General features: G+C 43.8%; 2 protein-coding genes across 5 annotated transcripts in view; one reads left to right on the forward strand and one right to left on the reverse strand.

Annotated features, from left to right (window-relative positions):
• The window catches only part of herc56.1 (HECT and RLD domain containing E3 ubiquitin protein ligase 56.1), an 820,440-nt gene that overhangs the window by 677,317 nt on the left and 124,772 nt on the right, over positions 1-18,351 (forward strand). The window lies entirely within an intron of this gene.
• tead1a (TEA domain family member 1a) overlaps positions 1-18,351 on the reverse strand; it is a 43,482-nt gene that overhangs the window by 23,645 nt on the left and 1,486 nt on the right. Inside the window, exons 1-2 of one of the 4 annotated variants that reach the window (XM_027272356.1) lie at positions 17,193-17,488; positions 2,936-3,365 (exon numbers count right to left, since the gene is read on the reverse strand). In XM_027272356.1, coding sequence (XP_027128157.1) covers positions 2,936-3,140 — 205 coding nt within the window. In that variant the 5' untranslated portion in view covers positions 3,141-3,365; positions 17,193-17,488. Of the gene's footprint in view, positions 1-2,935; positions 3,366-13,499; positions 13,715-17,092; positions 17,113-17,192; positions 17,489-18,351 lie in introns of those variants that run through there. The other 3 variants (XM_027272359.1, XM_027272358.1, XM_027272357.1) reach the window with 3 other exon arrangements.

Here is an 18,351-nt window from a genome sequence, read left to right on the forward strand (position 1 = left end):
AACAGGAGCCGGACAATACGCAAGTTAGTATCATGAATCACGTTATAGCTGCTCATGTGATACGCTATAAAGCGAGCCAGCCATGAATTAGCTGACGTTAGCTACCCAAGATTTTGATACGTTAGCTAGCGGGCTAACGTGAGCTAGCGGGCTAACGTTAGCCTGTCGCTAAAGCCGCGATATGTTTCACGTGTTTCGTAACAACGTTAGCTTTGAGTTTTGGACTCTTCGCTGTAGCAGGTGTCGGCCGTTTGTTGATGTTGACAGACTGTTTATGAGCTAAAGTCGGCTCGTATTAGCTGTTAGCAAAGGCTCGGCAGAATGGCAGAGGAGAAGAAAGTGAAGAGGACGTCACCAGAGGAAGCTAAGAAGAGAGTGACTGATTATAAGTAGCAACAGTGGTAATATACATTATTATAACACTCATGCGGCCACATTAGATAAAATATTTTAACTCCACTTCGTGTTTTGTCCCTGATCCGCAGCTTAAGAGACACACGGAGAGTTCGATACCAGTTAAACGACTTTAATATCCGTCCAGTGGACACATACGACGTTTCTGTAGGGGGACAAAGCCACGGGCCATTACACTGTACCTCTGCTGTACCTTTCCCAAGGATAATAGCACTATTATTCACCTTTTTTTCATTCCCTCTCCCTTTTATACGCGTCCATTTATGATTTTCCTACGCTTCTCTCCCACTAAGTTCGTCCCAGCACTTTTGCGACTACATTTTCCCTCTTCTTTTCTATTTCAGGCCATTTCCCTGCAGCCTGCGGGGGGTATTTTTAGACCCTACCTATCAGATATTACGCCCCCTTTTTTTCCCCTTTCTCGTAGGAAATACTCACCCGTCGCTCATTTTACCTTTAATGTAATGCTCAAGGAAACTAATAATGACGCAGAGGGGGTTTGAATGGCAAAAAAGAAAATCGAGGTTGTGTGCAAAAGAAGAAAACATGATTCTGGTTTTCTTCTTGCATGAATAAAAAATATGATTGTGTCCAAAAAAACGACCTGATGCTGTTTCATAATTCTGCCTGGCACAGATGTTCCACTGAGTCTTTCCTGCTCTGCCTCTGAGAAACAGACGGCGTCTCAACTCGATCAGGTCGCCGTGACAAACGTGTCAACAACCTGGACGCAAAGTCAACAAGGTGGACAAAGAGAGAGAGGCAGAGAACAGAGTGATTGATTGGTGATCGATCGATAACACGGAGAGAGGAGCTTCAGTATCAGCAGCAGCAACAGTACAAAGAGCTTAAAAGGTCCAGGCAACATTGTGTAACCTTAAACTAACATGGTGATTTACAGAGTTTCCTGATGGACAGTGAAGTAAACCGCTGCCAACTGTAGCTGCTGTTAGTTAGTTTGTTAGCCAGGCTGTGAGCTCAGAGCACCGGGGGGCATTTTGGACCACCGGGTAGAAGAAGAAGAAGAGGAGCCAGTGTCGTGCAAGAACAGGAGCTGAACATTACATAAGTTAGTATCAATGGCAGAGGAGAAGAGAGCGAAGAGGACGTTGACGGAGGAAGCTAAGAAGGGAAAAGGAGAGAGTCTAGAGCAGTGGTCCCCAACCCCCGGGCCGCGGACCGGTACCGGTCCATGGATCAATCAGTACCGGGCTGCACAAGAATTAATTAGTTATTTCTGTTTTATTTAATACGGTCATTTCGAAATAAAAAAACGTTTCAAAATAAAAGACCGCTTGACTTAGACTGGGACTATAATAAAGAGGGACTTACTACTTCATCCACAGTTGGTAGGAGAAGAAGAAAATATTAAGTATAAATGTAAATTACAAAAGATAATTAATTGTGCGAGGTAGTTGTTAATTTTTTTTGGGTTGATAATTTTTAATTGACTCAAATTATCAAGCGTTGACCGGTCCGCAGTTAGGAAAAGGTTGGGGACCACTGGTCTAGAGGACAAGAGTGAATCTGGGACCGACTTCCACACGGTGTTGCTTTACCGGCTGAAATCTTCAGGTGTGCACACGTGTGTGTGTGTAGTCAAAGTGTGCACGGAGGGGAACAAACATCTAATATTTGTGATTTAATTAAATAATCTGAAGCCTAAAAAACTCGAGTCGAGTCATAAAGAAATCACCAGAGTGCACTCTGCATACAGAGAGTGAAAGAGAGAGGGAGGGAGGCGCAGCTGGTGGCAGCGAGAGGACCATCTGTTCATCACTCTATTAGTTCACACACACACACACACACATACATATATATATATATATATATATGCGCTCTCTCTCGGTATCACACACCTATAGCACACCTCCATTTTCTCTCTTTTACAGATCATCTTTCTTTCCTGTGTCTCTGACACTCAAGGCCCTGCGAGACGACCCTCGCACAAACACCCGCCGCCGCCGCCGCCGCCGCCGCCGCCATCATCACCATCGTCTACCCACTGAGAGTCACAGTCTGACACGCCACCGCGAACACACTCCCGACAGCTCAGCTTAGCATCCATCGCTGGATGTGTTCATAAACACCGTGCGAGAGATGTCACATTCTAGCACAACACAACGCCGCGTAGCTGCTGTTAGCTCACGTTAGCTCAGGTTTGTTAGCCGGGCTGCCTGCTTTGTGAGCTCAGAGCGCCGGGGGTAGTGTTAGTGTTTGTACCACCAAGAAGAAGAAGAGGAAGAAGAAGAGGAGGTTTATAGAACACGGATGCAAAGCGGAGCCGGTGTCGTGCCAGAACAGGAGCTGGACAACGAATAAGCTCACATTATCCACCCAGGACAGGATTTTGATACGTTAGCTGGCTAAGCAATTAGTCTAGAAAAGAAGAAGAGGAAGAAGAGGAGGAGGTTTACAGGGAATGCTGATGCGGAGTGGAGCCGGTGTCGTGCCAGAACAGGAGCTGGGTAAGCACACAATGCTCTCTGGAGAGCTATCTTGGTAACTTCTTTCCACTCACCGTACATCTTTCCTTCATCTGACAGTATAATCTTCCTCCTCCCACAGGGCGGGTAGATGGCCAGGGCCTCCTGGAAGCTCTGCTCGATGTCGGGGCTCCAGACGCCCTCGGGGTCCCCGTCCATGGTCTTATCTCCTCCCGAGTCGCTCAGTCTGTCCATGTCCTCCCCCGCGCTCTCACTGCCGCTCCAGCTACCGCGATCCATACTGGCAGCTAACGGTAACTTAGCCGATGTGTGCTCAGCGCTAATGCCAATGGTTTGACGCCAAAGTAGGCGACGTGATGAACGGCAAACTAATGTTGATATTTCTGGTATTATCGACTCCCAGTGGGCAAAGCCAGCTGTGGACAACTGAATGCTAAGGCTGCTTCAGCAGAGTGTCGACGTCTCGTGAGCGGGTCCGAAATCCAACGCCAGACAACAGGAACCCTAAAAAGAAAGAAAGAAAAAGTATTGTGTTAGTTGGTGGCTCCCATTGTTTGTTAGGGATGGGAATCGAGTTCTTGTTGAGAACCGGTTCCGTGTGTTTCAATTCCATGGAATCGTTTGGCAGTTTATCTAACGATTCTCTTATCGATTCGAGTCGATACGAATTACGCCACGTAACTTACGCAAGTTTCACACGTGCAGTCAAACGCTCCAAAGCTTGGCTGCATTTTACCAAAACAGACGGCAACAGGGAAACTTGCAAACATTGCAAAGTGGAGATAACAGCGTCGGGAGGGAACACGACGAACATGCAGAAACATTTGTGCACACAACATGCAATATTTTTAAATGAATGTCGTGTTTTTGACACGCTTTGGCAGCAGCCAGGCTATGAACACCTCTGCGGTTACTACGGAAGGTAAATAACACACTGCCTACCATGTTAGCGCCATGTGCTGCTTTGTAAAACATGCTGCATGCCTCTTTTGACCTCGCTGTTGGTTTTCTAAGGTCGTGATACTTCTAACTAAACAAAGTTGATGCTGATCAAACTGTTTGTCCTCCTTTTTTTCCCAAATGAGAATCAATAAAGAATCGAATCGTTAAGCAGAATCGATAATGGAATCGGAATCGTAAAAATCTGATCAATTCCCATCCCTATTGTTTGTGTGACATTTTACAACCTGTTTACTTCCTGTTAAGTAATATTGAGGAACTTTACTGTCACATTTGACGGTTAGATTTGTACACATAGTTAATAGTACCTTTTGTTTTTAGCATTTTTTTAGCATTTTGATTCACCTCAGTGTCTTTGAATTGCATTGTTAGCCAAGTCAGCTTGCCTACCGTGGTTACTAGGGATGTAACGATGCGTCGTGACACGATTAAAAATTGTACAAATGCCTGGCGATTCGCACTGGTTGACAGAAAAAATGAGTCGCGATTCTTCGCAAATGCGAGAGAAGTAGAATATCTTTTTCTTACGTCATCTTTAAATGTCTTCCACACAACGAGGGAAGACGTGGCGACGGTAAAAAAAACAGCTTTGAAACAGAGGATGCACGAAATCACCTGTGTGGAGCATTTTGGATTCCCTATGTACACAAATAAAACCGTGAGAAACAGACAGACAAAACCAAAAACAGCATGGAAATATTGCAAGAGACTGCAACATATAGCGGCAACACAAGCAACATGCAGCAGCAACACGGGCAACACGAGCAACACGCAACAGTATATCAGAAGCAAAGTAACGTTACGCCACCTCGGGAGGAAAACTGCACACCAGTTCACTTTGAGAGTGTTTCTAAAGAAAGCAGATATTTGTCATGTAACCATGTAAGTTGCACTTTTTATAAGAACACAAACTGTTTGAGAGTTTCTGTAAAGAAGATTTTTTTCCTACAGATAAAAAGAAAATTTTATTTGGTCATAATTTGTCTGTAGCTCATTTTGATTAAAAAAAGAAATCGTGAGAAAATCGTATCGTGAACAAAAAATCGTGAACCGTATCGAGTCGTGAGTTGAGTGTATCGTTACGTCCCTAATGGTTACTAGAATGAAGAAATACACAGGTCAGATACGTTAACATTTAATTTAAGTCCTTATCGGAGCTTCGTACGTCAGTCTCAATCTTTTGGCACCTCAAAAAAAACAACAACAACAACAACATTGGTGCAAGCCAACTACGTTTGCGACGAAATGTCCGACGTCCTTAAAGGTCCGGTTTGGAGGATTTAGTGGCGCCTAGCGATCCAAAATCCTTTAAATCCAAGATCAGATTTTGGTTTGTCTGTCTCATTTTTATATTTTCAATCCAATAAATCTGACCCACTGAACGCTTTTCTGCCATTCACGGAGACGCAATCACCACAAAACCGACCGACTCTCAGCGTCAGAAAAACAGGGCAGACATAATGGAAACGAGCCACTCGCCTCTGATTCAGGTCGAGATATTAAATCCAAGAAAAAAAAAAAAATTCTAGCTCTGCTTTAACTTAACTGCACATCAACACACAACACAATGTACGAAGCAGCTGCTGGAGGGGAAATTATTGCTTCTTTTCATGTTTCGAAATTGCCTATTTTGTTAAACCGTTTTGTGGTTTTAGCCCAACATCAAATCCAAACATGAACGTAAGTGGAACGCAGACAGACAGACACACACACACACACACACACACACACACACACACACACACACAGACAGACAGACAGACAACTACAAGCAGATTTAGGAAATAAAAAAACTGAAGGGGTTTTGCCAGCTGCCTACAATTCTTCTAAAATCCCCCACGGTAAACAGCAGGGTTGGCGCAGTACACACCACACTCACAAACCAACATATGTGCACACACACACACACACAAACACACACACACACACAATTACAGTGCCAGCTCCTTGGGCGAACACATGTCATTTTGTCTGGTCTTCTACTGTTCACACTTCCCATGCTCTGTCCCTTGCCACAGCCTGCACAAGCCTGTAGTGTGAAGTGTATGTCAGTGTGTGTGTGTGTGTGTGTGTGTGTCTGGCTAATTTTAACACAATTACACTTGACAGTGTGCACGCGCACACATGCAACTGAAGCATGTAAAGCAGCAGGCAACATTTTTGGGCACATTTTTAACCCCCGTCAGCCGAGCTCGATGCTTCTCTGGAGGGAAAACGCCGCGAGGCTGCAAGAGAAAAACATCCGGCGGCCGTCTGTGTGTGATGAACGTGAATGAATTTTCCTTTTTTTTTACTGGAGTTTGTCGCCTGCTTCTCTCTTCATGTTCGTTCTATTCAACCTCATTTCCGTTTCCTTTCCAACTTCCCACCCCAGCAGCAGTTTTTTCCATTCAAACAAGGATTCATTCATCCAGCGGGGCCGGACGGTTCAGCGCCAGTGGCGAGATTTGTTTCCTCTACACTCAAAATGAGCGATAAATAAAAGTACCTTTCTTCACAGGTAACACGGGCTGACGAGTACAAACCACTCCCGCAGTCGAGTGAATGAATCCTGAATCGTCCTTTTGCACTAATGTTTTGGTCAGCTGCACTAATAAATATTTTACATAAAGAAAAGGATCAAATGTCACGTGTGTGATATGAAATCAGGTCGATATATGTAGTAATAAACCTAAAGTAAAATATTGACTAGATCAAGCGGCAACTTCCGTAGTCGGGTGCTAAAAACTGCAGTTCTTCAAACATCCACTAGAGGCTGGCTCCAGAAGTGAGCCAGTCTCCATAAGTCCCCATGTTCAAATGTCTTGTTTGTTGCCACTTCCCATTGGATGCTTAAATATCCACTTAATTAACACTAACGTCAGTCATGACTCTGGACTTTGAGCTGATGAACAGTTGCTTAAACGTAGTACAGCCACTCTCTCATGTTAATAACCGAACCATTTGTAAACACTGCACGCGGGCACGCCGTTGCAATAACATTTGCATGTTTTATATGTTTACAGAGCGAGCGGTCTCTGTATCGCTGCACTTTATGTGAATCATTGTCAGGATCCAGGGTCGGTCTTCTCTTCGTGTGAAGCTGAACATCATGGTTCAGTGATATTGAAAGTTTAGTTTTACCTTCTTTTATGAATTAACCCTAACCCGACACAGCACCCACGTGTACGGCAGGTTTGGATAAAAGCAGCTACTTAGGCCGAGTTTGGTGTTTGAAGGCCGTCGATGGAAAATAGCACCGTTGAGTGTCGGAGATACAATAGAGACAAAATGTGGCTGTGGAAATTTAACTTAAAGCAATTCAATCTAAATACAGGTGGTTGATTGTCATCGCTTCAGCTTCGACCTCTGAAGAGGTCAAATGTTTTTTTTCCGAGTTGTTCTGAATTAAAATGAAGCTTTTGTTTTTTTTCAGATCGTGATGAATAAATTTTCTACATTTTTGGTCATAATACATCTTAAAGCTGGTGATCTAATACTTGAAAAATCTGAAGATGGTTTGAATGTGCGGCGATGCTTTTGTGTTCAAAGTGTGGAGTGAGTGGATCAAGGCGTTTGGACTTCAGCGAGTTTATCAGAGCTTCATGCTGAGGCTGGGAATAAGTTTAAAAAGAAGATTAACAGATTCAACTCTTAATCACAGACACTGTATCCGTGACAATCACAGGTTTCTGACGAGCCGTTGTGAAGCTCGGTGTGGTGGCTCGGGTCTAAAAATGGACAAAGACGAGACACGAGCCACCCGTAAGAACTCTTGAGGAACCTGTGGCTGACGTCACGGATACAACCTCCATGTTTTATACTGTCAATCATTGCAAATATCGTTACTACGCCAACTAACTTGCAGGTAGAACTGCTGAATGAACCAACGTTGGAATCAATGGCTAACTTCAGCTTGAAGAGTAAAAGAGGTCGTATCTGACATGACGCGTCCAAAATAATGTCAAACAGTAACTGCAAAGATTTTTTAATTACAGCTCAGATACCTCAAATTAGACAGAAACCAGGTAGTGAACATAAAAGAGCGTTTAACAGTTGGTGGAGACCAAAAATGGAGCGAAGAGCGAGGATGAATGTGATTGGGTTAAAGAAATACAAACGAGTGAGTCATCGTGACGTCACGTTGCTTTTTTTTGTGCACCATCACAGCCCGAAACGCTGTTGCCCCGTTGAAATCAATGGGGAAAAGACATCTGAACCAAAAATCTAAACAATGTTGGAGTCTGCCATGTTCAGTCACCATGTTTCTACAAGTAGCTCAGGCCTTTTTCCGTGTCCATCAACAACTAGATTAGTACTGTGTTTATGAAACTCATCCAGCTTCGTCCCCCCTCCGTTGAAATCAATGGGAAAAACTACCGGACTCCATCCCCTCCGTTGAAATCAATGGGAAAAACTACCGGACTCCATCTGAACCAGGCTTAAAATCTGAACAATGAGCTGGAATAGACGAGAGAACTAAACTAGCTGTACTAGCTTCCACATGAACTGATTATTAATTAAACAGACGAGGTTTCGGGGTTAACAGAAGAACCACAGCCAGGCTCGAGGGATGCGAGCATGAGAGGGGCCCGGCAGCAGATGGACGCTGGAGAGAGACATTAGTCACACAACAATCAACTCTGACTGGGCGACTCCTCTACACCCTGGCTACCCCCTCCATCCTCCACCCACCATCCACCACCCACCCGCCTTCCCATCCTCTATGTGTGTGTGTCACCAGGCAGGCCTGGACCACTCCAGCCAGGACAGCCGGCTTCATGGTGTCAGTGCCAGCCCTCAGGAGAACACACACAGGGCGTACAGCCACGGTCCTGCAGCTGCCTTGGACTCTCATGCTTCCCCCTCTGTGTCGCCTTTCTTCCTCTTCCACTTCTTTTCTTACGGCACTCACAGCCCTCGACCACGTGCCAACTACACGTATGTGCGCAATATGCACGGCTCAAAGAGCGAGCCAGCGAGGTTGCAATGACATGCGCGTGATGTTGGAGTAACCAGAGGGTTTGTGTACTCGTTCTTCTGTTGGACCGCTCTGCAGGTTTTATACAAGAGGATTTTCTCATAATCCACAAAGCAAACGTTACAATGTTGTGCTGTGTTTAATGGCCCCTGACAAACAGAATTATTCAACACGTGATGTGATATCTCATGTTTTTCTGTGACTACAACAGATTCAGGGGTGAATTCATTGATCTTTCCACGGCGGACACGTCATTCATGCAAGGTAAGACCTTTCAAGTGCGCCTCATGTTATTCAAACTGTATTTAAGTGCATGATTTGTCTCTGTCCGTCCCTGAACTCCTCACTGGTCACTATGGAAACATTTTATAATGATAAATGTTTTTCTGTGTGAATTATTCCAGTGGACGGCATTATGATTTACAGATGGAAACTCTGCGACAAAGCACGATACAAGAAGAAGGTGGTGTCGATTAGAAGAGCAAAACAATCAACAAGAAGCTTCCTACCAACACACACACACAGTAAACGGTAGCTGCTGTTAGCTCGGTTTGTTAGCCCGGACTGTGAGCATCAGAACCAATGTAATCAGAACAAATACTCGAGTACAGCTGTCCATATTTACCACAGTGGGATTACACTCTGAAAATTGGAGGCAACAAATCACATAAAGTTGCTTTAAACCACTTTGAGTCTCACGAAGCAAAGAAACGTTGTAGTTTATCTGTATTAGTCGAGATAAAACCTCACAGGTTACATATTAACCTCCTCAGTGAGGTAATCCAATCACTACTAACTAACTTAAAGGTCCAGGGTGTCAGAATTAAAGAGGACTGTTTACAGAATATGGCAGAAGAAGTTTGCATTAGTGTTTAATCATTTCTTTTTGTCAGCTTTATATCCACAGACGCTCTTGCACACAGTTGGCCATATTGAATCACCACGTTTCTACAAGTAGCTCGGGCCTTTCTAACTAAATCCTACTGTTTGGTTATTATACTATACGAGCCATCAGAGGAGCTGCCCAACCCAACCTCATTCAGAACCATCCGAACCATCAGATCTCTTTCTCTGTGGTTCGAATAGAAAAAGCACTTCATACAAAACTTTACGCAACGTGTTTGTTGTTTGACCTCGGTGGAGTCGACTGTGTCCGACTGTGTTTGTGAGATTCGTCGAGTTTCACATGAGTTAAAGAGTCAATAAGTCAATGAAGGGTGAAGGCACATACAGACGAGGGTCACGTGAGGACACAATGTCCTCGACCACCTCCAGAATGTGGCGATGCATTCACGCCTCCGTGTGTAGCGTAGTCGACTTATGATACACTCACAAGAAAGACGTCGTTTGGTAACGGACGGTCAACGAGGACAAAAGAAAAAGACGACGAGGCGCGACACGAGATGGTGTCGATAAGAAACAATCAACACGATCAGTTTGTACCACAGGAAGTTTGGACCACCGGGTAAAAGAAGAAGAAGAGGTTTATAGAACCTGGATGCGGAGCAGAGCTGGCGTCGTGCCAGAACAGGAGCTGGGCAACGAATAAGCTGACGTTATCCACCCAAAACATGATTTTGATATGTTTAAGCTGGCTAGCAATTAGTCTAGAAAAGAAGAAGAGGAGGTTTACAGGGGAATAGCGGCAGTGTCGTGCCAGAACAGGAGCAGCTTCTATGGACAAAACTTTGCCAGCGGAAGCTGAGACCACCGGGAAACAACATTTTCACGCCGGGGGGTTGTTGTTGTTTTTTTTGTTGCTCTTTGGTTTTTAGTCTCGCAGATTATCTCAGATGATCTTTCGCCTCCATCTCTAACTCAGACTTTAATCAGCTCTTCGCTCCATTCGTAGTGATTTCTGTCTGACTCAGATCTTTCTGCATTCACGCGGTTTCAATTAATCCATTACTGACAAGTTCATCTCATCCCACAATGCCTCAAAAAGAGAAGAAAAAAATCACCTTTAAGGACGTATCGAGCTGGTTTGATTTGTTCTGACCCAATTTCATGTTTAAGAAACAAAGACAGATATTCATTAAGCCTCCGAATGGAGTGAAAAAAAAAAAAAGCTTCTTTTATCCGTCGTCTGCGCTAATACACACTTGAGAAAGACAGAAAGTGAAAGAGACGGAGAGACTTGCTTTATGAGCGGTGAAGAGGCTGTGATTCACAGCATGCAGCCCTCATTATTTCACCATCTCTTCTCACAGAAGCATTACCATTTATGCACACACACAGTAATTGGTCACAGATTGCACACTGATACAGTGAAGTGCTTATTTCCTCCTGGAAATGTGACGGTAAAAGGTTCAGCTAGCAGCTCTCTCCGGCCCTCTCTGTTATTCTTCTACCAGATCTTTTTTTTTTTTTTTTTTGCTGAGTCAGACCGAGCCATTATCCGGACCTCTTCCTGGGTGTGTGTGTGTGTGTGTGGATGTCACACATGCACACACACATATCGACACACGAACAGTCGACAATATCCTCCACCAGTGGAGAGAGAGGCCTGGGGAGGTTGCAGCAATACCAACACCATTTAATAAGTGTGAGCTCGGGAGCATTGTGCCAAGGAACCACATGTGTGTTTATGTGTGTGTGTGTATAGGTGTGTGTGTGTGTGTGTGTGTGCAGTCTCATCCCACACCTTGCTCAGGAACACTGTATGGCTGCATGAATGTGAAAAGAGTACAGTGAACTCCATCTATCCATGCCTCCGCCACAATTACATCCTCTACGGCTAACAGATGCTCTGGACTCGTCACACACACACACACACACGCACACACACACACACACACACACACACAAAATGAATTAGCCCCTGAACTGTGTTTTCCATCTGTGGTCCATTAAAACTCGGGTACTGCTTTATTTAGACCGACACAGGTTAGGAGGCAGAGCGTAATGGCGGCGATGGCGATGCCGATGGCGGCGGCTGAGCGTCCCGTGCTGCTGTAGTGAGTTATTTTAAGGACAGCGCTGGTTTTATTCACCCCGACACACCGACAACTCTACATGAGCTTTACAGGTGGTTAACTCTTGAAAAGTCTTGAAAATAAGCACAGATTCAAGGCCTTAAATCAAGTCCAACACATCCAGAATCAGCCCCTCTCTCCCCATGTTCAAATGTCCAGCTTCACAGCAGAAATAAACGTGTTTACAGCCTTCAAATCGTGTTTCAGCACGAGAATCTGGAGGATATGTTGCACACGTGCAGCAGAAAACATGCCGGTGACCTCCTGACGGCAGGAAGAAGAGCTCCTTTGTTTGCTGTATTTGGCTGAACCTTCGGAAAAGTTACAAAGAGTGTGTGTGGCGACAAAACAAGAACAAAAGCCGCATGGAAGCTCGCAGTCGCTCACTGATTTCTTGTCAATAATAAGTCATAAAGATACAAAAATCTGAGGCAAGACGACAGAAAATTCGAAGGAAAACTACAAAACATGTCACACATGTCTGTGCAGCCGCCGTGATCTTCAGTCTGACACTGAAAATCAAATTCTCTCTCTGATTTGTTCACACAGCGGATCTGAACTGTGTCGTTCAAGGTCGACTCAACCAATCGCACTGTATAACATTATCTTAGCATATGCTAAACAACAAGCAGCTGGGAAGTGAAGCACTAAAAAACTGCAGTTCCTCAAACGTCCACTTGAGGCTGGCTCCAGAAGTCCCCATGTTACAATGACAGTAAAAGGCTGTAAAATATATATAAATGTCATGAAGTATGACTGTTTTCTTTTATTTATACAGAATTTTTTAAGGGAATTTATACAGAATAAAGTTGCATTTTATATTAGAGACTGTTAATTACACAGTAAAACACTGTAATATTTAATGTTATATTTTACTGTCTTTTACTGTCATTGTTTGACAGTTTTTCACCGTAAAATCTACAGAAATTTAAAATATGAAATAAAACGTCAAGCTTAAACGTGAAATCAACTGTGTACAGTGGTCCCTCGTTTATCGCGGGGGATACGTTCTAAAAATAAGCCGCAATAAACGAAATCCGCGAAGTAAGTTTTACAATTATTATACATGTTTTAAGGCCGTAAAACCCCTAATCACACACTTTAATACAGCTTTTTACACGCATTTTGTACAGTACTCCCTTAGTTAATCAGGACGCAGAACACAATGCGCGTTCATACTGTACGCTGTAAAAAAACATGCAAAATTACACAAAAAAAAAAAAAATCCATGAAACAGCGAGGCCGCGAAAGGTGAACCGCGTTATAGCGAGGGACGACTGTACCGTAAAAAAATTTCTGTAGATTTTACGTATAAGCATTTTTTTTTTTAAACTTAGTTTTTAACGGTAAAAAACTGTAATGTAAATGTTTTACTGTAATAAATACGGTGTAACTTTATTCAATATTCTGGTAAAAGGAGGTTAGTACTTTAAGGTTTGAGTTTTAGTCATTTTACAGTGAAAATTGTCAAACAATAACAGTAAAAGACCATAAAACATTAAATATTACAGTGTTTTACTGTAATGAACAGCTTCTAATATAAAATACTTTATTCTGTATAAATCCCCTTTAAATTGAGTTTACATAAAGGTTTTGACTGTTTTACTGTATGCAGGTACACACGTAGGTTATACCGTATGTATTACGGTAAAGTTCTTGTGTGTTTTATCACTTAGGAATGATTCAGATCTCACGATGTCGCGCTAAAAGCATAAAAAGACAAACGAGTGTCGGTGTAATTACCACGAAACGTTTAGGAACGTTCAGGAAAACTGAAGCAGTGAGTAATCACTGTCGGCCTCGCCAAACACCAAATCCGAGGTCGTCATCGGCGAGCTGTTTTCCTGCTCTGCTCTGTTTCTCATGTCAGCTCCTCCGACCGGGAAAGTCGGCAACAAGTGGGTGAAATCTAGACTTCCAGCTCGCTTCCTGCCGAGGTCAGGAAACACGAGGCTGACTCAGACTTCCCATGAAGGGTTAGTCACCCTCGTCCATTCATCTGCTCGACCTGAGAGACCACGGCGACGGTGAAGCAGACAAACCTGGTTCTTAGTTTAAATTAGATCATAATTACGGTGACGAAAGCTGTGAGGATGAAAGAGGGCGACCGACACGGACACGATGATCCAAAAGACCCGGCACAGGATGTTCCTGCGTCAGGACAGGAAGTTCAATCTGCCTCACGAGCTGCTACCAAGCATCATGGCTGTGAAACAAAGAGCCGAAAACGATGCTGCAGGTCTGTTCGATTGAGAAGGGGACGCATGTTTTGATTCAGCACAGCGACCCGTGTTCAGGTCTGATCTCACGTACAGGTCATCTAAAAAAATGGGGGTTGCAGTGTTTGAAACCTTTCAGATGATCCAGAACGTGGCGCCTCGTCTTCTCTAACACTGACTACAAAGCAGTCTCTGGTTCTTGATCATCCTCATACAGACAGATGTTACCTCCTCCTGGCTCTGCCACCCGTACGCTCAGGACACTATAAACTTTTCTCGTCTGTTGTTCCCCGTTGGTGGAACGTCCTACCAGCTCCTACAGATCAGGGGCGTCCCTCTCTACCTTCACAGACCTCCTGAAGACCTCCAGCTCTGCAGAGAGGACCTCCTCTACAACACTACCGACGACTGAAGCGTCACAATCTTTCAGATATCTTCCACCATCTTCAGAACGCGCTGGTAGCAGCGTGTCAGGAGTCTGTGGATGTTTTTATTATTATTCAGAGGCTGACAGACGGGTGAAGACAAGGAGACGAGAGATCGGGAGCCGAGACAAGCCAGCACAGGCAACCAGCTCCCCCCACCCCACCACAACACCCCACCCAGGAGGACGCCTATTGTTCCCCCCATGCCCTAAACAAAGCCTGCCCCTCCACCTCACCCCACAGAAAAACCCTCCACCCACTCAGCATTGTTGCTCTAAGAAACCGGCTCCCCTTAAATTTCATTACATGCGAGCTCGGGCTTTCATTCACGCCCCCGAGGATTTTTAATCTGCTTTAGAAAAATAAAGAAAGAAAGATTTGGATTCATCCAGAAACAAACTGGAAACTAAAAAAGTTTACACCTCGATAACGCAGCAGGAAGCTTCCTGCGATTTCCAGGATTCACTCCATCACCTGTTGATTCATCCAAACTGACAATCGGCACCAGAAGCCTCATTTAAATATGCAAATTATTTTATTATTTAATATATTTTTAAAAAAAATGTCGTTTCACGGCACGGAGGTCAAATCAGCGCGCCGGATTTTGTCTTAGAAACGAGACGACAGATGAAACGAGGAGGACGGCAGCCGCTCACCAACTCCACCATATTGTTGCAGCATTGGTGAAGTACATGAACACACACACACACACACACACACACACACACACACACACACACACACACACACACACACACACGCACACACACAGTGGTTGTGACTAAAGCACACAGAGGCCATATGGTGCGTCCTCAGCCACCGACGCCTGTTGCTGCCTGCAACAATAGGCCTGCCTGGCCTGGACAGCAAGAGGCAGGCAAACACACACACACACACACACACACACACACACACACACTTCCTCGGTCTCTACAGGTGCACGCAGCACTCAAAACAGATGTCAACGGACTGGAGAGGGTGAGGCACGAGGGGGGAAAGTGGAGGGACGGCGGGAGGCTGTTTGACAAAGCTTTGTACACTCCACAGACAATGACACACACACACACACACACACACGCACACACACACACACACGCACACTTTGTAATAACAGAATAAATAATAAAAGTGTAATTTGCTCCAAAATCAAGGTCAAACACAAAGATTTTTCAAAATAAAAGTCTTTTTGTGGCGACTCATTGAGACTCATTTATCAGGATTTCACCTTCCACCGACTAAACACACACACACACACACACACACACACAGAAAAATAAAGATTTCAACAGAAATCTGGATCCTTTCTGTTTTTAACGTCCGAGTCTACAAACCATAAAGACGCACACAGAATCAGAAATATTCAGATTTTATCAGGATATTGATTTGACAGTTCATCGTCCTCTCCGTCCGTCACAGGAAGAAATCAGACTTCACTTCATCGATTCGTCGTTTTCAAGCCAAAATGTTCTTTAGTTTTTATTAAATATTAATTTAGGAGTATTTCACACACTCATCCGAGTCCATAAACTAAATAAATGCACATAAAATCAGAAATATTTGTATATTTAAATGCATATTTTGAGATATGTTCTGAGTTTTAAGCGTCCAAACACTAAATAAATCTACACACATAAAATCAGAGAAATCCAGATTTGATGTAGAAATCTTAAAGACAGTTTAACGTCCTCCCTTTCTGACAAACTGACAGAAATGAAAATGTTGCTGTTCAATATGAACACACACCTTTAAAACATCAGAAATATAAACACTTCATGTCTAAAAGAATCAGATTTTTGATTTTAAAGACGGTTTCACGTCGCCTCTGTCTCACACACTGATTTCAAAATCTAGATTTTGGATTTGAATTTGGATTCTCTGACATTTTAAAGACGCACTGGTCGTCGCTCAGACCAAAGTTTTTAAATGACGCCGCAGAGTTTCCAGCGACGGACGAACTGAAGACCGAACACGAATAAAAGCAGAAATATAAATAAAAGAATATTCAGATTGTTTTCCTGCTTTTGTCTTTAAAGTCTGAATATTTTCCAGATGACTCTGAGCTGATTTTATGATTTATGATGTCTTAATAAGAATAACAACAACAGCTGATCCTGATTTAAATCATCATCCTCCTCCTCATCGTCTCTGTTTGTCTGTTTTCCTCCAACAATCAACATGAATATTATTTAAAAGAGGACACACACACACACACATATCAGCTGTTACAAATAATAAAAACTACAAATGTGAGTTGATGTTTGTAGTTTTGAGGAGGCAGTCTGGGTAAACACAGCGTGTTATCAGCCTGTGGCCTGTTCCTGTGACTGGGGCCTGTTGGGAGGAAAAAAAAAAGAGAGAAAAACCCGCCGATGCAACAAGTCCCCCTCCTCCTCCTCCTCCTCCTCCTCCTCCTCCTCCATTCACTCCCAGCTTTGTTAAGCTGCCTGCCGGCGACGCAGCGTAACAAATGTTTCCATCACAGCGAACCCTGATCAAGAAGTCCTGATGGAGAACCTGATGATCACAAGATGATCCGTGTGTGTTTGTGTTTGTGCGGGATCCGAACTGAAGTGAAAGCAGCGACATCACACACACACACACACACACACACACACACACACACACACAGCTTGTTGGACTTGTTTAACGGCGATCTGAAGCGCGATGTCGGTGAAAATTGTTGTAAATTCACCTCCGGAGACTTCACCGGAGAAAGCGCACGGAGAGGTGGTGCTGCTGCTGCTGCTGCTGGTGGTGAAATGAAAGGGGGGGACTCCTCCTTGGGAACTTACCTCGATTCATACGCCTCTTTTATGGATTAATTCCCAACACTTTTCCACGGATCCGAGTCGCCACAGCACCGGGAAGCGCTCCCCCAACTCCGCAGCCTCCGCTCGGGTTCGGTTCTAATGAAGGATCGGGCGCGCTGAGTGCGTAAAATGCGCAGCGTCTCTCCAAGGATGCGAAATATGCGCGGAATGGGAGCAGGAATGAAATGAACGCGGTGGACTGAGTTGAACGGGGCGGGGTGAGAGGGACTGGCGTCACCCTGGATGGATGAAATAAGAGTGAGTGAGAGATGGGAGGATGGGTGGAGAGAGGGAGGGAGGGAGGGAGAGAGGGAGGGAGAGCGGAGGGGGAAGGGGCCGGACTGTATGGGCTGCGTTCAACAACAAAAGAAAAGAGTGGAGCGGCCAAACTCCATTCAGAGGAGGAGGAGGTGGAGGAAACAGACGGCTCTGCATGGAGGAGCAGCTGACAGCAAACCTCCAACAAACCTCCAACAAACACTCAGACAACGTTTCACTTCAACTTCACAAGAAACAAAGTTTAAAAAAAAAACTTTAACTCAATATTCAGATTCATGAAACATTAATTTAAGATTTTTATTCTAAAACTAAAAACATCTGTCGATCAGCTAACGAGATTTATCTTAATTCGCATAAATTTCCGGTTTGGTATATTTCCAAAATTCCTCATCTTAACGTCCAATGGAAAATTTCCAGAAATTGGGTAAAAAAAATTAGCTACAGAGACCAAAACTGTTTTTTGTACCAGGCTGTAAACATGTTTATTTCTGCTGTGAAGTTTTTAACATGGGGACTTATGGAGACTGACTCACTTCTGGAGCCAGCCTCAAGTGGACGTTAGAGGAACTGCACGTTAGCTAATCTTTGTTAAATCTTCAGTATCATCATCTCTCTGAAAACTTTAACTGAAGCTTTAATATTTATATTAATGAAAGATTATCCTGGATAATGTTAGTAAACTTTAAAATTTCATGTTTTTTTATAATAAAACGATTAGCTAACGAGATTTACGTTTTTCATTAACTTTGTGTCTCAATCTAGCTAACGCAATTTTTTCGTTGCTCTGTCTGAAAACATGTAGCTGACACTTTAATATTAATTTAATATTAATTAAATTAGCAAACTTAAGATTATTTAGCAA

This window comes from Larimichthys crocea, chromosome XX (assembly GCF_000972845.2).
Source record: "Larimichthys crocea isolate SSNF chromosome XX, L_crocea_2.0, whole genome shotgun sequence".
In the NCBI taxonomy this organism is placed as follows: Eukaryota; Metazoa; Chordata; class Actinopteri; family Sciaenidae; genus Larimichthys; species Larimichthys crocea.